Consider the following 18,588-nt stretch of genomic DNA (forward strand, 5'->3'; position numbering starts at 1 on the left):
GCCAGTATTACCCTGATATCAAATTTTAGTGTAAAAAGCTGTTTAAAACACAGATGGTTGAGCCCCACCAGAGTTTCTGACTCAGCAGGTCTGATGTGAGGCCTGAGAAACTGCATTTCTAACAAGTTTCCCAGGTGATGCTGATGTCGCAGGGACCACACTTGAAGAAACTACTACCTGGTGAGCACCTCTCATAATGCTAGGACCTGGACATGTGTGTGTGCCTTCACGGGGCCCTGTACTCACATACCTCCAGGGCAGCACACAGTTATCTCAGCAAGGCCCAAAGACCACTTAGCAAGAGGCAAATGTCTATGACGCTATGTCACTTGGCCAAACATTCTGGTAATCCCGACATCCTTATAGTAGCACTTTATAGTTCTACTTTACTAAGCACTTTTACATATATCATCTTACTTCACTCTTCTCACAAATGAGCACATCGGGGCTTGGAGGATGTGTGTAAGGTCACCCAGCTAAAAACAGTAGAGCAGGGATGAAAACCTGTCTTCCAGTTCTGAGCCCATGATTCCTTCCACTAGATCCTCAGCCCGCTGGACAGATGTGACTGTGCAGGGCATGTGCTGGAATTACCCGGGAAGAGTGTCTCTGCACACAGGCACTGGAACCCCCCCTCCACCCCCACTTCCACCAGACAGTCTGCAGTCTGAGGCCACAGACCTCAGACTCCAGCACATGTGCCGTGAAAATGCTTCCCAGACGGTCTCCCACTGCACAGCCCGTTACAGCTCACTGCTTGGATGGCCAGCGGACGTAAGAGGGACAGAAACATGAGACCACACTAATGTGGGTCCACATGCTCAGAAATACCAATAATGGAGTTCGACCGCCAGCCACGCCCCTGCTCTGGTGACTCTGCTGACACTGGGCGTCACTGAGACTTTGCAAATCGTGAACGGTGCAACTAGCCTGGGCTCACTGAGCAAACAGAAATTCACTGCACCAGGAGCCAAGCATGGCAGTAAATGTGACTGTCTTGATCTTGTTCCTATTATAGATTAAATCATAATTCAAGTCCTGCGACACTGCTCTAGTTATTCCAATGGAATGAAATGCCTCACTTTCTTATAATAGCTTGTTTCCTGGAAATGCCAGTTTTTGAACTTGCAAAAGCCACCCTAATGTTTACGAATTCTTCTTTGTCTGCCTCTGTTAAATAAGAGGATAAAAAAGAAAAGAACACTGGCATTTATTTCTTACCATTACTTAAATGGAAAGATTTTTTTGATAAATCCTGAGTAAAATGCTGATTTCTATCATTTCAAAAAAAAATTTACCTTTTTTACACCCCTGATCCATTCTGTTCTGTAAACAATGAGACATTTTTAAAAAAAGGCGAACTAGTCCTCATTTTTATGAAAGCATAAAAATGGTCTTAAACAAAAGAAAAATTCCTTAGGAAGTGGGACTAACACATCTGTCCCCCAACAAAGAAATGGAAAAAAAGGCTCCTCACCGCCAGGTCACTGTATATGTGGTCACCAAAATACAACACCTTGGATCCTCTCCATCCAGTAAGCTTCAAAAATTCATATAAATTGCCCTGCAATAATAGAAAAATAGAGATATTATATCATCTGAGATAGAAGGCTATAAAACCTGTGGCCCAAAATATCTATTTTTAAACCTTAACAAAAACTTTGCTTTTATATATAATTTAAGTATCAAAACATAAAAGATAAAAACACCTTTGTGTGAAATCTCTCAGACCTTTCTTCTAAGTCAAACGCACTTTCCAAAAATGATTCATATTGTATATGCCTCTTTGTAATGATCTTTTTACACTGAACATTCTATGATCATGTCAATAAATACTAATCTACCATTTCAGTACATGAGAAATACTGTGATTCCTTTTCCAATTTCCTGATGTTAGGCATTTACCTTGTAACCTATTTCGTAACCCACGGTAAATATTCTTATAGCAAAATTTTAGCTACATCTTAATAATTTCCTTGGTCTAACTACCTAGTAGTGGGATGGCTCTATTTCAAAGCAAATTTTTCAAGGTCTAGAAAATATACTTACTGCCAAATCCAGCAGGGTATTATAAATCCACCAGGAATGTATCAAAATTTTTTAACTATGTAGTACTATCCTATAAAATTTCATGATTTTATAAATGTTACAGAAATATAAAAACTTTAAAGGATGAGATAAAACAAACTTCAGTAACACAAGAAGGGTCAATGATTCCATCACTTATTCAAACATTTGAGATCTTTATTGATACCAAAATATATCGAAACTGTATATAATAAAACAGAGTTCATCAGGAAATAATCACTAATTTAAAGTGAGTAACACACCATGCGATTCAATGATTCTTCAAGAGAAATATCCAAGGTTTACAACTAACATCTTAACTTGTATATACTATGAAAGTAATGCTTTAAATTTTATTTTTAAGGACCGTTCAATTCTGAGTTAATTTAGACATAGCACATTGAAAATATACTGACTTAAGTTTAAATTTTGCTGCCAAGTTATAAAGAGCCAATTCAAGCAGAACAACACTCAGAACTATGCCGGGCACACAGTAGGCCTCAACAAATGTTGGCTGTTATCATTCTAACTGACCACCAAGCAAAGGAACAAGAAGGAAAAATCAGTCATGAGGTACCTGCTTATAAATCTGGCCTTTCTGCAACTTGTGGATCTTGTCCCAGAGTAAGACACCTTTCTCGTTCACCTTCCGGAAAGGTCTAACAACAGAAAGGGGAAACACCGTGACCTATGGGAACCGTGCAGGGTGTCTCCTTAGCAAACACCACACAGTCGGTTACTCAGTGGGAACAGAAAGGGACGACACAAACCTGGAAAAGGCCTGGGACCCAAACTCTACCACCACAACCCCTGGTCCAGTGTACACATCCCAAACTGCAGACCCCGGGATCCAAAAGGTATTTAGGAAAGAACTCCACAGTCAAATAAATTTGGAAAACATTAGACACTACTTAGGTCCCTCTTAAAAAGTCACTGAGGACTCTAAAAAGCCCCCTGGGAGAGAAACTTTCTTTAGCCCAGATTTCCTAAAATATGTTTGATCATGCAGAAAATCTGCTTCACAAAAACAGCTTATGGAAAAACTGCCTTAGTACACGTGTCCCTCCCGGTGCTTGAAATCCAGCCACTTCAGACACAAAACGAATCTGAGGATGAGACAAATCACTTTATGATGGAGAATGGGATTAAGAATAAAGGCCTCAGGGAGCTCCCCTCTCCTTGCTAGATGGGATGCGGCCTAATTCATGAATCGATTAAGAAAGCCAATTATATCTTTAAAATTAAAAAGAAAAAAAAAGAATAAAAGTCCAAAGTATGTGGGGTCCGTTTGCCTTTTTTTAAGGTAACATTTATTTGGATTGCTTTTGTAATTAGAAAAATTTAAACTGACTGCAAAAAATCTGGAAAATGCAGAATAGAATGAAGAAAAGGGAAATGACCCCTAATCCAGGTGCCCAGATACAAACACCTAACATTTCAGGAGGTGTCTTTCAGTCTATAAAGATAACATCTGTTATCTTTCTCTTTTTTATGAACATAAATGAGGATCACTGTGTATACTGATTTGTATCTTTTTTCTCTAATGTTGTGAGCAATCTCTTTCATACGTGTTTTTAACAGTCATAAAACATGCTCACTGCTTTCTTTCCCAAATACATCTTTTTCTTTTTTGACAGAGAGCACGCAAGCAGGGACGGGGAAGAGGAAGAGAGAGAATCCCAAAGAAGGCTCCATGCTCAGCACGGAGCCCAATGCAGGGCTTGATCCCATGACCCCGAGATCATGACCTGAGCCAAAATCAGGAATCTGTCTCCCAACCTACTGAGCTGCCCAGGCGCCCCCCAAATACATCATTCTAATATCCCCACCCACAGATGCTCCTTTAGGTTGTCTCTGAGCTTCATCACTATAAATAACACAGGGGTGAGTGCAGAACAAAGACAAAACAAATGGGTGCGGGAGGTGGGGGATGACTCTTGGTGAAGAGGTCTGTTCCACACATTAAAAACATTTTAGGGGCACCTGGGTGGCTCAGTCGGTTAAGTGTCTGCCTTTGGCTCAGGTCATTATCTCAGGGTCCTGGGATCAAGCTCTGCATTGGGCTCCCTGCTCAGTGGGGAGTCTGCTTCTCCCTCTGCCCCTCGTGCTCTCTTTCTCTCCCTCAAAATAAATAAATAAATAAATAAAATCTTTTAAAAAATAAAATATTTTTAAATGCTAAAAAAATATATATTTTAGGGGCGCCTGGGTGGCGCAGTCGTTAAGCGTCTGCCTTCGGCTCAGGGTGTGATCCCAGCGTTCTGGGATCAAGCCCCACATCAGGCTTCTCTGCTAGGAGCCTGCTTCTTCCTCTCCCACTCCCCCTGCTTGTGTTCCCTCTCTCGCTGGCTGTCTCTCTCTGTTAAATAAATAAAATCTTTAAAATAAATATATATATATATTTATTTATTTATTTTAGGATCCCTGACCCCCACCTATTAATGCTAAGAGCACACCCCCATCACCATCATAACCCACAACTTCCCCGCTCCTCTATCTTCTGTGGCAGGAAGACACTACATAAGTCTTGGTAAAGATTTACTCCATTTGACACAACACCTGTGTTGCAGAGCTTCGCAAAATCCAGCTGTAATTTTAAATGCACCACTGAGAGCTGTATGTAACAAAAATACCCCCCAGGTGATTCGCTGTTGCTGTTTTGTTACGCTTCAAAACACATCTGCGTCAAGAGGTCTAACTTATGACGTAATACTAAGTTTGGCTTTTTGATTGCTGTCAATCTTTTTCTTAGAGCCTGGCCCCCAGGACTGAAGTGCCCCAGCTGAAGTGAGAACCATCTCAATAGGTACAAGCCATCTGCCGTGCACGACTCCCACCCACCCTGCAATTTCTTGCTAGAAGGTTCGAAATCAAAAGCTATAACGTTAGATGCTTCTGATTGTCCAACTAGACTTCACCAAGTCACACTACTTAAGTATTCACAGCAGCAAAGGACGACAGTCTAGTTCTCCCAGAAAGACAGATGCTCACCTCCGCTTATCGTTAAAGAAGTTTGGCTTCTCGGCCTGAACGATGACCACATCAAAGAGGTCCCTCCAGTCTTTTCCAACGATATACCTCATCCCTTTGTCCCTGAAACAACATGTCAGCCAGTGAGTCTAACAAGAAAGGGATTCACTACTTTTGCAACGTTTGCTTTCAAATCTTCAGCTGTGAAGATAAGTGGGAAGACAAGATGTGAGCCAGAAGGCAGCAGGGACACCCACAACCACTTACACGAAACTGCTGGGGCTGTTGGTGATGAGGAACATCTTCTTGCCGTGATCAGCCAGTTTGGCCAGCACTGCGCGGGTCTGCTCGGCATAGCAGATGTATTTTTCTAGGAGCAAGACAAAAATGCACACACGGACTCAGCGTGAAGTCGGGTCCGTCTGCAGCGCTCACTAAACGGGGCCTCTGGGTCCAGCGCATCGGGGCACTTGGGGGAAGAAAAGTCTTAAGGAAGCGTGGTTCAGGCTGGCCTCGAAGTACCCGGTACATTAGGAACCAAGATTCTGCCTCCTCGGTCTAAGGGAACCCACTACATGCCTGCTGCCCCGGCCAGCGCGTCTTTTTGGGTGGGGATTAGGGCGAGTTCGGAGACCAAGGGGAGGGAGACGTCTGAGGTGCGAGGAAGCAAGGCCCTCACGCTGCCCTGGGAAGAGGTCCTGAGCGCCGGCTCGGCACCAGGAATGAAAATAACGGCCAGCTCGTGGCCCAGCAAGGGACAGGCTGAAGCGGCCTTCGTGATAATGCTGGCCACGTACCAATATCTGCTTCGATCGCGCTGTACATGATTCCTTTGATGTGCACATCTCGGATTGAGTCCTGTCAAAAGAGAAGTTTCTAATCAGTGAGACGGTCAGTGAGACAGCCTGAGTAATAGGATAAGCAGAATGGCATTCGTGACGATGTCCGTCTTTAGAAGCCCGGCCATCCGGGCATCAAATGCATTCTCAATGCTGGGCCATTTCGCACAGGCGGCCAACACTTAGGTTTCCATGGCGACAGTGGCAGTTTTCAGAAGGGTCACTGGGGGGAGATAACTTGTGTGAACAATTCTGAATAAAATTCCACATGGCAAATGGCAATTTCTATGCAGTATCACAAACAGACGATTCCAGGGTATCCGGACAAAGGGAATTATTGCTCTTTTCATCTCTGCAGCCCTCCCTAGACCCCAAGAGCAGCTTCTCTAATCTAGACAGAGAGGCCGAGACCAACGCCAGGCTCTTCGGTTCAGTGAGCTGAGGAGCGGTCAGTGAGATGCTAACACAGGCAGAGACATGGTGAGGCCGCCAGACACGAGGAAGAGGAGGCCGCAAGCCCCTCACAGGCCATAGGCGGTGGCAGCCTGATGCCCGGCAGGTGTCAGAGCACAGCACCACTCTCAGGGGGCACTGAGCAGGTCCACCGCAGAGGTGGCTCTCGTGGAGGCACAGGGAAACTTCCGGGAGCCTACAGCAGGAGACTGGGCTGCAGGCAAAACTGAGCCATAAGCCTTAGAAAACTGGTAGGAGATTTCTATCAAGAGTGAGCACCTCCGGACTGCAAACTCAACTTTGGCCGCCTTCTAGTACAGGCTTGTTTCAGCTTCACATTGGCGGAAGACAGGCTCAGAGCAAGCTGCAGCCAAACTTCCTGGATGGAAATCTAGGCTCGACCACTTACTAGCTGTGTGACTCTGGGCAAGTGACTCAACCTCTCTGTGCCTCAATTTCGTTATCTATAAAATGAGAGTAATAATAGTACCTACCTCCAGGCATGCTTGTGAGGATTTAATTAGTTAATATGCAGAAAGCACTCAGAGAAACAGTGCCTGGAATATACCTAAGTGCTCTCTATTGGTGGTAACAAAGAAACACCTCTCCCCATGACCGCAAGGGTTATGGAACTACAAGTGGTTCTTTTCTTTATTTTTTACTACAAGTGATACTTAAAGATTCTTAGAGCATTCGTGCACACAAAAAGAACAGAAACTAAATATTTTAGTTCAAATTATACCAGACTAATTGAGAAACTAGACTTCATCCTCCATCTTCCTAAAACCCATGATTTAAGGCACTTGAAATTTAAAATTAGTCATAAGCATATAATAAAAACACTGTGGTATACAAATACAGATCTCTTAACAATATAAGTACTTAAATAATATATATTACATATATAAATATATATATAGAAATGCATGCTTATAAATATGTATTATATGTATATGATATATATGTACATAACAAGTATATATTAATACATGAACATATTTTGAAGTACTGAAAGAAGTTCAGAGAGCTTAAAGAATATAAGCATGGGTGACTATAAATCAACATAAATACAAAGCTATATAAATGATGTGCATATATGTGCATGTAAGTCTCATAGCTGTCTATAAACCTCTCTGACTGGATTTTCGCACAGCTTTTGCAGGGCTGGGAAGGCCTACCTAGATTCTCCGTGTACAAGAGAAAGGCCCGCTCTGGGCAACCGCAGTCCCATGGGCTGCGGCCTACATGTGAAGTCACCCCCTCTGCAGGCAGGCTCACAGGGGAGCTGGGTCGGGCTGGACCTCAGCCACCACCCGCCCCTCTGAACAGATGCACTGGCCCTGGCCTGTGGTCAGCAAGAATTAGAAATCCAGATAACAAGATGAGCGCCCCCTTCTTTTAACACAAAAGTAGACTGATTTCCAACTGTCCTAATGTAAGATCTTTCTTAACAATTTTCAGGGTAAAACCATAAATAAAAGAGATCCCAGGCAAAGGACTATTTCAAACGCCTAACCCAGGAGGCTAACGATGCTGTCCCTTCTGCTAAAACCCTCTGCGAGACATGGCATCACCGCCTCTCACCTTGACGTCTTTGTACAGATGGACAGGTTCATAGTCGATGTTGTTCCTGAGGAAGTATTCGTTCACGCAGGAGAGGAGGGACATCTCCGGCAGGGAGAAGATGTCCATGAACTGCTTCATGGTGTTTCCATGAGAACTCTGCAGGCAGCGAAGGTAATGTCAGAAACAGAGGCCAACAGCACAGCAAAGCCAGGCTTGACATTTACCCCAGGGGATTCTGGTCATCAACATCTAGATCCTTCTCCCCAAGGACAATTGTTACAATAACAAAGTAGAAGCATTCGCCTTGCTTCTTATCATTCCCAGCACAGCTGACGTTGTACTCTAAGCACAACTGGGAGATCCAAGGAAATGCCCTGATTTCCCTCCAAAAAATCTAACTACTCTTTCACGCTCCTGTGAGCTCTAACATCCAGCTCACACTCTCCTGTCAAACACAGAGGAAACCCGGCAAGTAGACTACTGCCCATGGAATGGCATAAAAGTCCACATAATCTGAATGTGAGTGCCTCCACGCAGCCATAACAAGCCTAAAAAAGAGCCCTTCTCTGAATGCCTGCAACTAGTAACCCTAAGTTTACCAGCTGACTGGGCATCTTCCGTTGCATTTTGACGGTGCAAATAAGAGCACACCTGATAAGACAAGGTGCAAAAAATCAGAAAGCAGAGAACCACAAAAGTCAGAGAAGCAGAGGTTTCCCTTCAGGCACAGGGTGACCTGCTGTCCTCGATCTCAGGGAAGGCAGCCACACCTGACCTGACTTCATCCAGAAAGTGGGGACACGCCTGGAGTGGGAGATCGTAGACAGGGGCGGGGGCAAGGAAGGTGTAAAGAACCTTCATCAGGTAAGGAGGAAAGCGCTAAGAAAGGGGAATCTTGAAGGGCCTAGGAGAGATGCCAACATACTAGCCTCTCTCAAATCCAGGCCTCTCGAAACAGTCCCAAACTCCCTTGTCAGTTCCATAGGAGCTCTCAGAGAGATCTAACTCTACCAGGCCATGTCTGCTCACAGGCTGCTTTAAATAAATCATCTCTCTTTACCTTTCCATAAAAGTCGCTCATTTGTTCCAGAGGTACGTGGGACCCCTCGTACATTTCAATGACTTCTTCATCAGGGACAACACTGAGGCCTCTGGAAAAAAATCACAGGAAGTGCTGTTAGGTTCAACTAGCGAGAGCAGTGACTTTCAGACCTCTGGCAACTGCTGGGATATTTCAGACCAGGTGCAAGATGCCACTGTCACAAGGAGGCAAGATGTGCCACAGGCAACTGCTACAGATAACAGGCAAGAAGCTGCTACTACTACTACCACCAGCAGCATTCTGTGGGTAATAAGGGCAGGAAAAATAACACCTACTAGAGATGCCGGGTACCAATTCCACAGCCATTCACTTACTTCTCAGCAATCCTAGGAGGGAAGCACTAACATCTTCCCATTTCCCAGCAGAGGCAACTGAGGCCCAGAAAGGTCATGTACCTCACCCAAGGGCACCAAAGTAGGAAGTGGTGGGACAGGACCAGACCCCAGGCTTTCTGGATCTAGGGCCCAGGGTCCTCAACCACTAATATCACACCACCTCTCTCAATAAGGTACAAGGCCTTCCTTTGCTTTGGGGGTAGGGTTTGCTTTGGGATGGGTTTATGTTTCCATTTTTATGTTTTTAATACATTAGGGAGAGAAAGACTAGCTTTGTCTCTATCATCCTCCTGCCCACTGATACTCTGACCTAAGAAGGTCAGCACTGAGATGGGAAAAGCCACTCAGGAGGCTTGGGTGAGCTAAACCCCATGACACAGGGCAGGAAGCCTGGATGCCACCTCCGAGAGGGATGACCCCAGATGCTATGTGACAGTCAAGGCTAGCTTCCTCATCTATAAAAAGCCAGGGTAACATCTGCCATCTGCCTGCCTCTGGGAGCCGGGGCAGAATCTGCAAATGAATCCAGCTCCTCCACAAAGAGAAAAATAAATTTTGGAGTCAGCGTGACCCGGCATTCCCCTCTGCGTCTGCCGCTGGCACTCTGAGCAGGTGCTTTCACGGGGGATTTAATGCTCTCGAATTTCCTCACCTGGCACTGCCCACACTAGTGTGTCACCAAAAAAAATATCTGTTCCCCAGCCGCTTCTCTAGGGAAGGTGCTTGAGAAACAAGACACGGTGGTGTGAGGAGACCACAGAAGGAAGGATGGGAAGCCCACCCAGTGCTACATATGGTGGGAGTATGAAAACTGCCCTGAGAGTCTCAATCGCTAATAGGAACAGGCTGCTTATCTTATAAAATCACCTGGCCAACATTAAGATACATTTAAAATATAATTTATATTTGATATGTAAGTGTAATGAAAATTTAATTTCAGCCTCTCTCCTCCAATTCTCCACCCTCACAGAACTTTCAAAAATACCCAAGGGGATTCATTTGTATTTTGCCCCCCACCAATCTTGATTAACTTCTTTTAACTTCTAGCCTTTGAAAACAAAGGAGGCCTTGCACTTCCCTTTATCATTCACCCAATCAATCTGGGCAGTGACCTTGGGGCAGAGCTCCTGCTCACGTGTGCACCCCCCCAAGGCTCTAACACTTAGAAAGAAACTATTAAAAGTCAAAGAACTCTGCTGGGTGAGTCATTTTCCTGCCCCCACACTAGGCCCTGCCCTAAGACAGGTTCGAGGCTCCCAAGCTGCCCCAGTAACTACTGACTGTCAGCTCGAAAGCAGTGGTGAGGTGAGTGTGCTCCAGCCAGCCAAATTCGGCAGGAGGCGGCTCCGGCAGGTGCAACACCCCACTGGACTGCGGCCACGGACTCTGGGGCAAGGCCGGCCGCACCCGGATGCAGCCTCAACCAGAGCGAGGATCAAAATGCAGACTACTTTACGTGGCCCCGTGTGGTGGTGAGAAATATAAAGGTTAGGAGCGCAGATCTAAAACAGTCTGCCCGGGGTTCAAATCCCAGCTTCCTTAATCAGTAGGGATATTACCTGGACAAGCATTAGAACCTTTTTGGGTCTCAGTGTCATTTTTAAAATGGGGAATGATAAAAGTACCTGTCCCCTGACATAACTGAGAAGCGTGGGTGAGCTATTAAATACAGAAGAGCATATGGCGGGGGCTAGCAAAGCTTTGCCGCTGTGCCTGTGGTAACAAGCGTAGCTTTTCTCAAGGTCCCAAATCAGAACTTAACTCATGGGTACAAAATGGGACTGCGGTGACAGTCTGCCTCCCCCTCTGCCCTGTGGCATTCGCTCCCACAGCCCACAGCACAAAATTCAACCTGATGCAGGAGCTGGGGACCCACAGCAGGTCTCAGAAATGGGCAAGGCTAAGGATGAGCCTCCTTCATACCCCTTTTAAGGGAAAGGAAAGAGCAGTGACATTCTGCATGCCTCTACTGCTCCAGACGCACTCTGGTCTATGTGACAAGCCACCACTGAGACAGGCACTGGAATCATGCCAATTTTACAGGGGAGCATACCAAAGCTTTGGGACGGTCAAGAAGTTGCTCAAGGCCACACGCATGGGAGCAGTGAGGCTGGGGTCCACACTGCGGAACTGTGACTCCAGAGCTGGCACACGCACCCATGCTGCCTCAGCCTGCCACATCCCCTCAGCACTGGGGCCACAGTGACCTTCCCAGGTCCTAAACCCAGACACTCCTTCCCCTTCAAATGCCTCAGCTGGCTTCTCCCGCCTAGCCCTGTCCATACTCCCTAACACGGTGGACAACTTACCTACAGAAGAAGAAACAAGACAATTAGGAGCCGTAGGGATGCCTGGTCTGAGAAAAGGAGGGAAAGGCCATGTCGGGCTGAGACGGGGGGGGGGGGGGGGGGGGCTCAGCACAAATCGGCCTTGAAGGATGGATGGGTGAGATTTCAAGAAGCAACGAGGAAGGAAAACTGCACCCTGGTAGAACGCCAGCATGAGCAGATGGCCAGCAGCAGGAAAGGAGACCTCGGAGGAGAGGAATATATGTGCTGTGTGCACCCGCCCGTGCACGCCGAGACTGGCTGTAACTGCTGGGAAGAGACCGTCCCCTGCTCCTGTTGACCTGGGGCCGGGGGGTGTCACCAGGGGTCTCCACGCAGAGGGGCCTGCCTGGAGCCAAGCCAGAGGGAGAGAGCCAACAGATGGAAAGAGTTCTGACAACATCAACTGGGCCCCTGAAACTAGCCACGCCTGCAACAGGCACTATCCCTTGGACCGCACAACAGGTGAGCCAATGCTGTGTTTCTGGTTAACCCAGTCTGAGTCGGGTCTCAGTCACTTGTAACCAAGAGTCTTAATTGATCCAGGAAGTGAAAGAGCTGTATGTGGAAGAAGAGTAAGATACGGGTTTAGAGAAGGTTGATGGGAAACCCAAGAGGTCTGGGCTCCACTCTCTAGGCAGTGAGAGCTACCCAGGATTGCAGAAGGAGGGTTTGTTGAGAGCAATGCTTTAGATGAATCAGTCCAGCAACAATGTCCAGGATAGACTGCACTGCAGAAAACTCTAAGAGCCCAAGAGAAAAGGATTAAGTGTCTGAGCCAGGGAGCTGACAGCAGGAACACAGACAGAGGAAGAGATTCGAAAGATCTGGTGAAGGATTTCATTAACCTAATCCATTCACAAAAACCATGCTGCATGCAGGCCAAGGGCACAGACTCCAGAACCAGACCACCTGGGTCTGAATTCTACTTCTGTGTGGCCTTGGGCAAGTTACTTAACATCTCTGGACTAATACCAGTACCTACCTCATAAGGTTATTTAAAGGATCAAATAAGTTAACCCAAAAAACACCCTTTATGACAGTGTCTGTGCTATAGCAAGACTTAATATATACTTGTCACTATTTATTATTACTAATATTATTTTCATCAACACTACCATCTCTTCTCCCTCCTGAAACACTATTAAAATTAGTAAAAGAATAAACTGCTCGGGGTGCCTGGGGGGCTCAGTCACTTAAGCACCTGACTCTTGATTTCAGCTCAGGTCATGATCTCAAGGCCGTGAGATTGAGACCCATGTTGGGCTCTGTGCTGGGTGTGGAGCCTGCTTGGGATTCTCTCTCAATCCCTCCCCCCCACCCCTCCCCACCCCGCTTGCACACACACATTCTCTCTTAAAAAATATATATATATACTACTCAAAAAGCGAAAGGATATAAGAACAAACACAGTAGACAAGACATATCAACATCTTCATGGAAGACAGACAGCAGATGAGAGGGAGGCTCCTGGCTCAGCAGGCTGAGAACAGGGGCTTGCAAGGGGACACCAATGCAAAGAACTGATTAGCCTCCAAAACCCCCCCAAGAAAGGCTCAGCCCCGCGAGGTACTGGGGAGCTCCTGGAGGATGTGATGTGCGCCAGCACGTGAGAGAGTAAAGCCAGACAGAGGAAGAGATGGGCATCAGGGAACAGAGAGAGCTGCAAACCCAAGCCCCAGGATGAGCCATCAGAGAAGATCAGAGCAGAAGGGGTAGTCAATTAAACACAAAAGTAACTGATAGAGTATCTAAAACATTTGCGTTGTTGGGAAATAAATACATGGATGATACTGGTGATGGAGCCTTTAGAAAACACGCGGGACCGCTCTACAGAAAACAAAGCAGGTAAGAAGTGATGTTATTGTTAAAGCTAAGAAAAAGCAAGCACTGAACACAGAAGAAAGCAGTCACGGGCATGACATGGAGAAAGAGGGAACACAACCTGCAGAGTCATGATGCAAACGACCAAGGGTGGAGAAACACGCAGACATGGATCCGCATGAGGCTCGAAGGACGAGGCTGCAGAAGGGGCGGCGTGTGCGCGCACCAAGTCCTACCCCGTGGCGGAGACCACGTCCAGAATTAATAAACTGGGGCACAGAAGTATGAGCACATGATTTAGAAATAGGAAGAAAAATGTGAAGAAAACAAATGAAAAGAGTGTAAAGGGGCTGGGCGGGGAGGGGGGACAGGGCTACTGCGGTCTGCCGCGACGCTCTCGGCACTATCTCTTCAGAACTGTGCGCGTGTTTAACTTGGATAAAAAACATTAATTTTAATAAAGAGTTTGTGAGAGAAGAACCTAAGATAGGCACACCTCTTTTTTTCTAAAGTACAATGACCAGACTCCTAAATCCTCCCCCAAATTCAAGAATTAGAAAAGGCAGGGGCGCCTGGGTGGCACAGCGGTTGAGCGTCTGCCTTCGGCTCAGGGCGTGATCCCCATGTTGTGGGATCGAGCCCCACGTCAGGCTCCTCTGCTATGAGCCTGCTTCTTCCTCTCCCACTCCCCCTGCTTGTGTTCCCTCTCTCACTGGCTGTCTCTATCTCTGTCAAACAAATAAATAAAATCTTTAAAAAAAAAAAAAAAGAATTAGAAAAGGCAAAATCCTTCATTTTCAAAGTGACAGATTTTGGACTCAGTGCTTCTACTAATTCTAATAAATGGGAGGGAGGTCTTAATATCCAAACTACTCAAGTGCCGTGGTAGGAACAAGAACCTGCTGCTTCACCCCAGCATCCCTACCCCTACCCAAAACCTCGGCTCTAGGACCCCCACTCAGCTGGCAGATGCGCACCCCTAGAGAGCCCGTCCTCCCCCAAAATTCCCACCCCAGAGCAACCCCTAATGGTCTAAACACCATCATCGCCCTGGTCACTATGGACTGTAATCATTGGTTTATTTACGTGCCTTCCGACTTACACTCCGAGCTCCTCGGGGCATCCTTGTAAGCCAAGCCCTTTGGATCTGGATGATAACAGGCCCCAATGAATGTTCTTGAATGAATGAGTGAATAAATCACAAATACACACACTACAACCCTCTTCATCACCAAGCAGTCAATGGGTCTTAGATGTCTAACCCAAAGCCACTTGGTTACTATGAGTGAATAATTTACCTCCTCTTACTCTTACCTGTAGACGGTTCCCAACTGGATGTAATGAAAAGCATCAATCTTCATCAATACTGCCTTCAAAAACATAAACACGTGTGGGTGAATAATGCACAGCAAGCTGCATATTTAAGGAGAATTGCAGGTGTCATTACAAACCCTATCAACACCAGGCTGACATGGAGAAGCAGCACACTGTATGTGTCTGACAGGTTTGCTTGTTGGTTAAAGCACTGTGGGGGCACCTGGGGGGCTTAGTCGGTTAAGCATCTGCCTTCGGCTCAGGTCATGATCTCAGGGTCCTGGGACTGAGTCCCATGTCAGGCTCCCTGCTCAGTGGGGAGTCTGCTTCTCCCTCTGCCCTTCCCCCACCCCCCGCTCATGCTCACCCTCTCTCACTCACTTGCTCTAATAAATAAAATCTTCAGGGAAAAAAAAAAGCAAAAAGCACTGTGCAGTCTGTTAAGGACTGATCTGAAAAGACAATATGACAACTGGCTCCTCCTCAAGACACCAAAAATGACTTCTAGAAATAGAGTCCTTCCAAATAGCTAAATGCATTCATTTTTTTCTAATACAGTCTTTTGCAAAAATGTTTTTTAATAATTCAGTTCTGCAGCCCCAAGGAATAGAATTTAAAATCAATGTCTGTGTCCAGCGAAGAAAAGCACCAAGAGTACGTTGTTCCCAAACATCATTAACCGCAGAGGAACGTGACGATGAGACCTACCCGCTGCACATCATAATGAAGTCCGCGAATTGCAAAATTTGGGTCATACTCATACCTCCTGATTTCCACCGGGTACTAAGAAAGAAGAAAGGAATCATTTTTAGCGAACAATGTTCTAAGTTCAACAGTGTCCAGATCTGGTCCCTTCACAAAAGCTGAAGTGGCTGATGCACTTTGGTGGGAATGAAGTGGCTGACGCACTTTGGTGGGAAGATGGGGTCAGGACAGACCACAGCTTGGCCCTCTGCTTCTGGACCAAGGACCTCTTGGTCACAGAGCCCTCCCTCCACCCCACTCCTGTTCATCCGCCCAAGCACAGGTAAGGCCTCACCCCCGACCCCAGATTCTTTCGTCTTAATTCCCCCCGCCCATCCCTTCCCTCTGCCCCTGGACCCTGAGATCCCCTAAGAGCCCAGAAAAACATCTGCTTCCACCTCCAAGACTTCCCCTCCTCCTACTGTATTTAAGATGGTGGATGAAGAACTGGAACGTCCCCTCTATGAGAAGCACGACTTTTCCCGACACATTATCAACCACCCATTCAGCTCCTATCTGAGCACCTCAGTGTATCAGCCCCCTGCATGGCCCCACCGCCGGGTTTCACGAAGAGACCAAGCTGAAAACTTTTCAAAGGGGGGCCCCCTCCATATAGCTTGCATTGCTTGTCTCATCCGGACAGTCGGCCGCTGCTCGCTCCCCAAGGGCTGGAAGGACCTCCCCTTTGTCAGGTATAGCCTCCCTCCCACTCCAGCCGAGAGGGCCCTTTCTCAGCATGTGGTAGCCAGTTACTGCTCCAACACTCTGACTCAGAACGTGCATGACTTCTGGAGGCAGCTAGGCTCCCCTGGTAATTCCTATTATCAAACCACTCCTCAAACTATGCAAAAATCCCAGCTCTGTTCTTATCTGCTAGACCAGGCATCCAAGCCCTTCCCTCCCTCCCCAAATCTCAGAATTAGAACACCAGCTACCCCCTGGCAGCACCGAGGTACCGAGCACAGTGTCTGCTGCTACGGCACACAGGCCCTCCCGTTCCCATTTTACAGACGGGGCACCAGAGGCACTGAGAGAAACAGTGTGGCCGGGCCACACAGCTGGGGTGTGGTGGGGCAGGGAAATCAGGCTCGGCCCCTTCCCCTGCTCTCCCCACTCCCCATGCCCTTGGAGTATAGACCTGTAGGACAGAAGAGTATTCCTGAGTCAAGAGAGGCTGTGCACCAGGATCTCCTTCCAAACACGATGTAAACTGCGTAAGTAAAAATCTAGATTGCTAAAGGCACCTCGGTCAGTTAAGCTCAGGTTTCAGCTCAGGTCATGATCTTGGGGTTGTGAGATCGAGCCCCACGTTGGGCTCCGTGCTGGGTGTGGAGCCTGCTTAAGGTTCTCTCCCTCTCCTTCTGCCCCTCCCCCACTTAAAAAAAAAAAAACCCTAACAGCTATCAAGATGCGCAGATCCTCTTTGCATGACAGTACTAACTTCTCATGGCCAGGGTCACGTTTGTGTGGGAACACTTCCTGCTCCCACCAGGCTGAACGGCACGCAGCAAGTGTTCAAGCTGCACAGAGCGCTGACTCAAATGTCACATCCGAGCTCATTTATCTAACACCTGCCACACATGCCAAGAAATCACCAAATGCTATTTCCACTCAGGGGCGTTTCCAAGAATTCTGAACACTGTGTACGGTTCTGCATTTTTATGAACAGACTTCACACACACGTCCCCAGAACCCCACACACGGCACCTCGGTCCCACCTCCTGAAGCAAGGCCGAGGGCCTGCACACCTCTGATGGGCAGGACTTGGGGGAGATACTTAAATGTTCCTGAGAGGGGTGCTTTTACTGAACCACGGACTGCACACTGTTCTGGACACTTTCTGTGACTTTATTCTATGTACTCCTCCCTGTCCCAGCACGGAGGAGGTAGGGCATCTCACGTCCCCTTGACTGTTGGATAAACAGTGGTTGGGCCAGTACTTGAATCCAGATCCACCCCAACCCCCTGCAATCAACTCCGAACAATCCCAGAGCCACCATACTAGTGGGTCCTCGCCTCCCGGGAGGGCGGGACCTGCCGCCTCAGAGGGCCCAGTGAGTCTGTTCAGAGGATTCATGGTGACGAGGGCAGGGCTGGCTGCTATAGCTGAGAGACAGCGTGGGAATAAGAGAGTGCACACCCTCTGAACTCAGACTGCCAGAAAGTCTGGCGGCTCCTTCTTTGAACGGCCTATCCGGACTCCCCAGCAGGACACAGACAGCACAGTGAGACACGGCCACGCACCTACCCGTGAGCCCCAGAGCTGTGTGGTCTGGGGAAGCCACTCCTGATAGACACACAGCGTTTTCCCAGGGGTCCAGGGACTATGGCAGACGTGGAGAATGGACAGAGGCACCTGAAAGGGCCTCAAGGGACACTGTCACCACAAAGAACAGGCCCCAGGGTTGCAGGACCAGGCATCGACTCCCAGTCCTACTATGTGCTAGCTGGGTGACCTTGGCAAAGTCGCTGTCTCTCTGAGCATCGGTTTTCTCATCTCTAAAGTAAATGCAACTACTGATCTCAGGGTTGTAAGTTCAAGCCCCACATTGGTGTACCCATTATTTAAAAATAAAACCTTCAAAAAATTAAAAAAAAAAAAAAACAAGGATGCATGCGGGCAACGGGGCAGTCTCTGGCACATAGCAAGTGCACAATGACATGGAGATGCGTTGCTGGACTGGGAACTGGGGGGCCTGGACTTTTAGACCCATTCTTCTAGCCTTTGCTACTCTCCCAGGGGACTTCAGGCCACTCACTTAACCCCTTCAGGCCTCTTCCTTTGTATGGAAAATGATATGGTTGGACTGGGGTGATTTCTATGTTCCACTCTTGCCCCTATATTATGTTTCCCCATACAGCCAATGGAGTCAAAACTGTCCTCATGGTGGGTCCCTTTCCAACACAGACAGAGAGACAGACACACAGAAACACACACACACACAGGCACACACGCACACACACGCGTGCAGGCACACATACAGGTGTGCGGCATCCATCTCCAGGAATAACCATCAAGGGTCCTCTCCCGTCGAGGAAGCCAGAGC

The 18,588-nt window shown here is 47.3% G+C and overlaps 1 protein-coding gene across 2 annotated transcripts in view; it reads right to left on the bottom strand.

Moving 5' to 3' along the window:
• NT5DC3 (5'-nucleotidase domain containing 3) overlaps window positions 1–18,588 on the bottom strand; it is a 58,475-nt gene that overhangs the window by 14,642 nt on the left and 25,245 nt on the right. For both annotated transcript variants that reach the window (XR_002141961.2, XM_002915473.4), the window contains exons 3-11: window positions 15,506–15,580; window positions 14,798–14,853; window positions 8,956–9,046; window positions 7,914–8,051; window positions 5,835–5,895; window positions 5,305–5,407; window positions 5,059–5,160; window positions 2,645–2,726; window positions 1,478–1,564 (exon numbers count right to left, since the gene is read on the bottom strand). Coding sequence is in view for 1 of the 2 variants with exons in the window: in XM_002915473.4 (XP_002915519.2) it covers window positions 1,478–1,564; window positions 2,645–2,726; window positions 5,059–5,160; window positions 5,305–5,407; window positions 5,835–5,895; window positions 7,914–8,051; window positions 8,956–9,046; window positions 14,798–14,853; window positions 15,506–15,580 (795 nt within the window). In the remaining variant the exon portion in view is untranslated. The remainder of the gene's footprint in view (window positions 1–1,477; window positions 1,565–2,644; window positions 2,727–5,058; window positions 5,161–5,304; window positions 5,408–5,834; window positions 5,896–7,913; window positions 8,052–8,955; window positions 9,047–14,797; window positions 14,854–15,505; window positions 15,581–18,588) is intronic.

The sequence above is a fragment of the Ailuropoda melanoleuca genome, chromosome 15 (assembly GCF_002007445.2).
Source record: "Ailuropoda melanoleuca isolate Jingjing chromosome 15, ASM200744v2, whole genome shotgun sequence".
Classification (NCBI taxonomy): domain Eukaryota; kingdom Metazoa; phylum Chordata; class Mammalia; order Carnivora; family Ursidae; genus Ailuropoda; species Ailuropoda melanoleuca.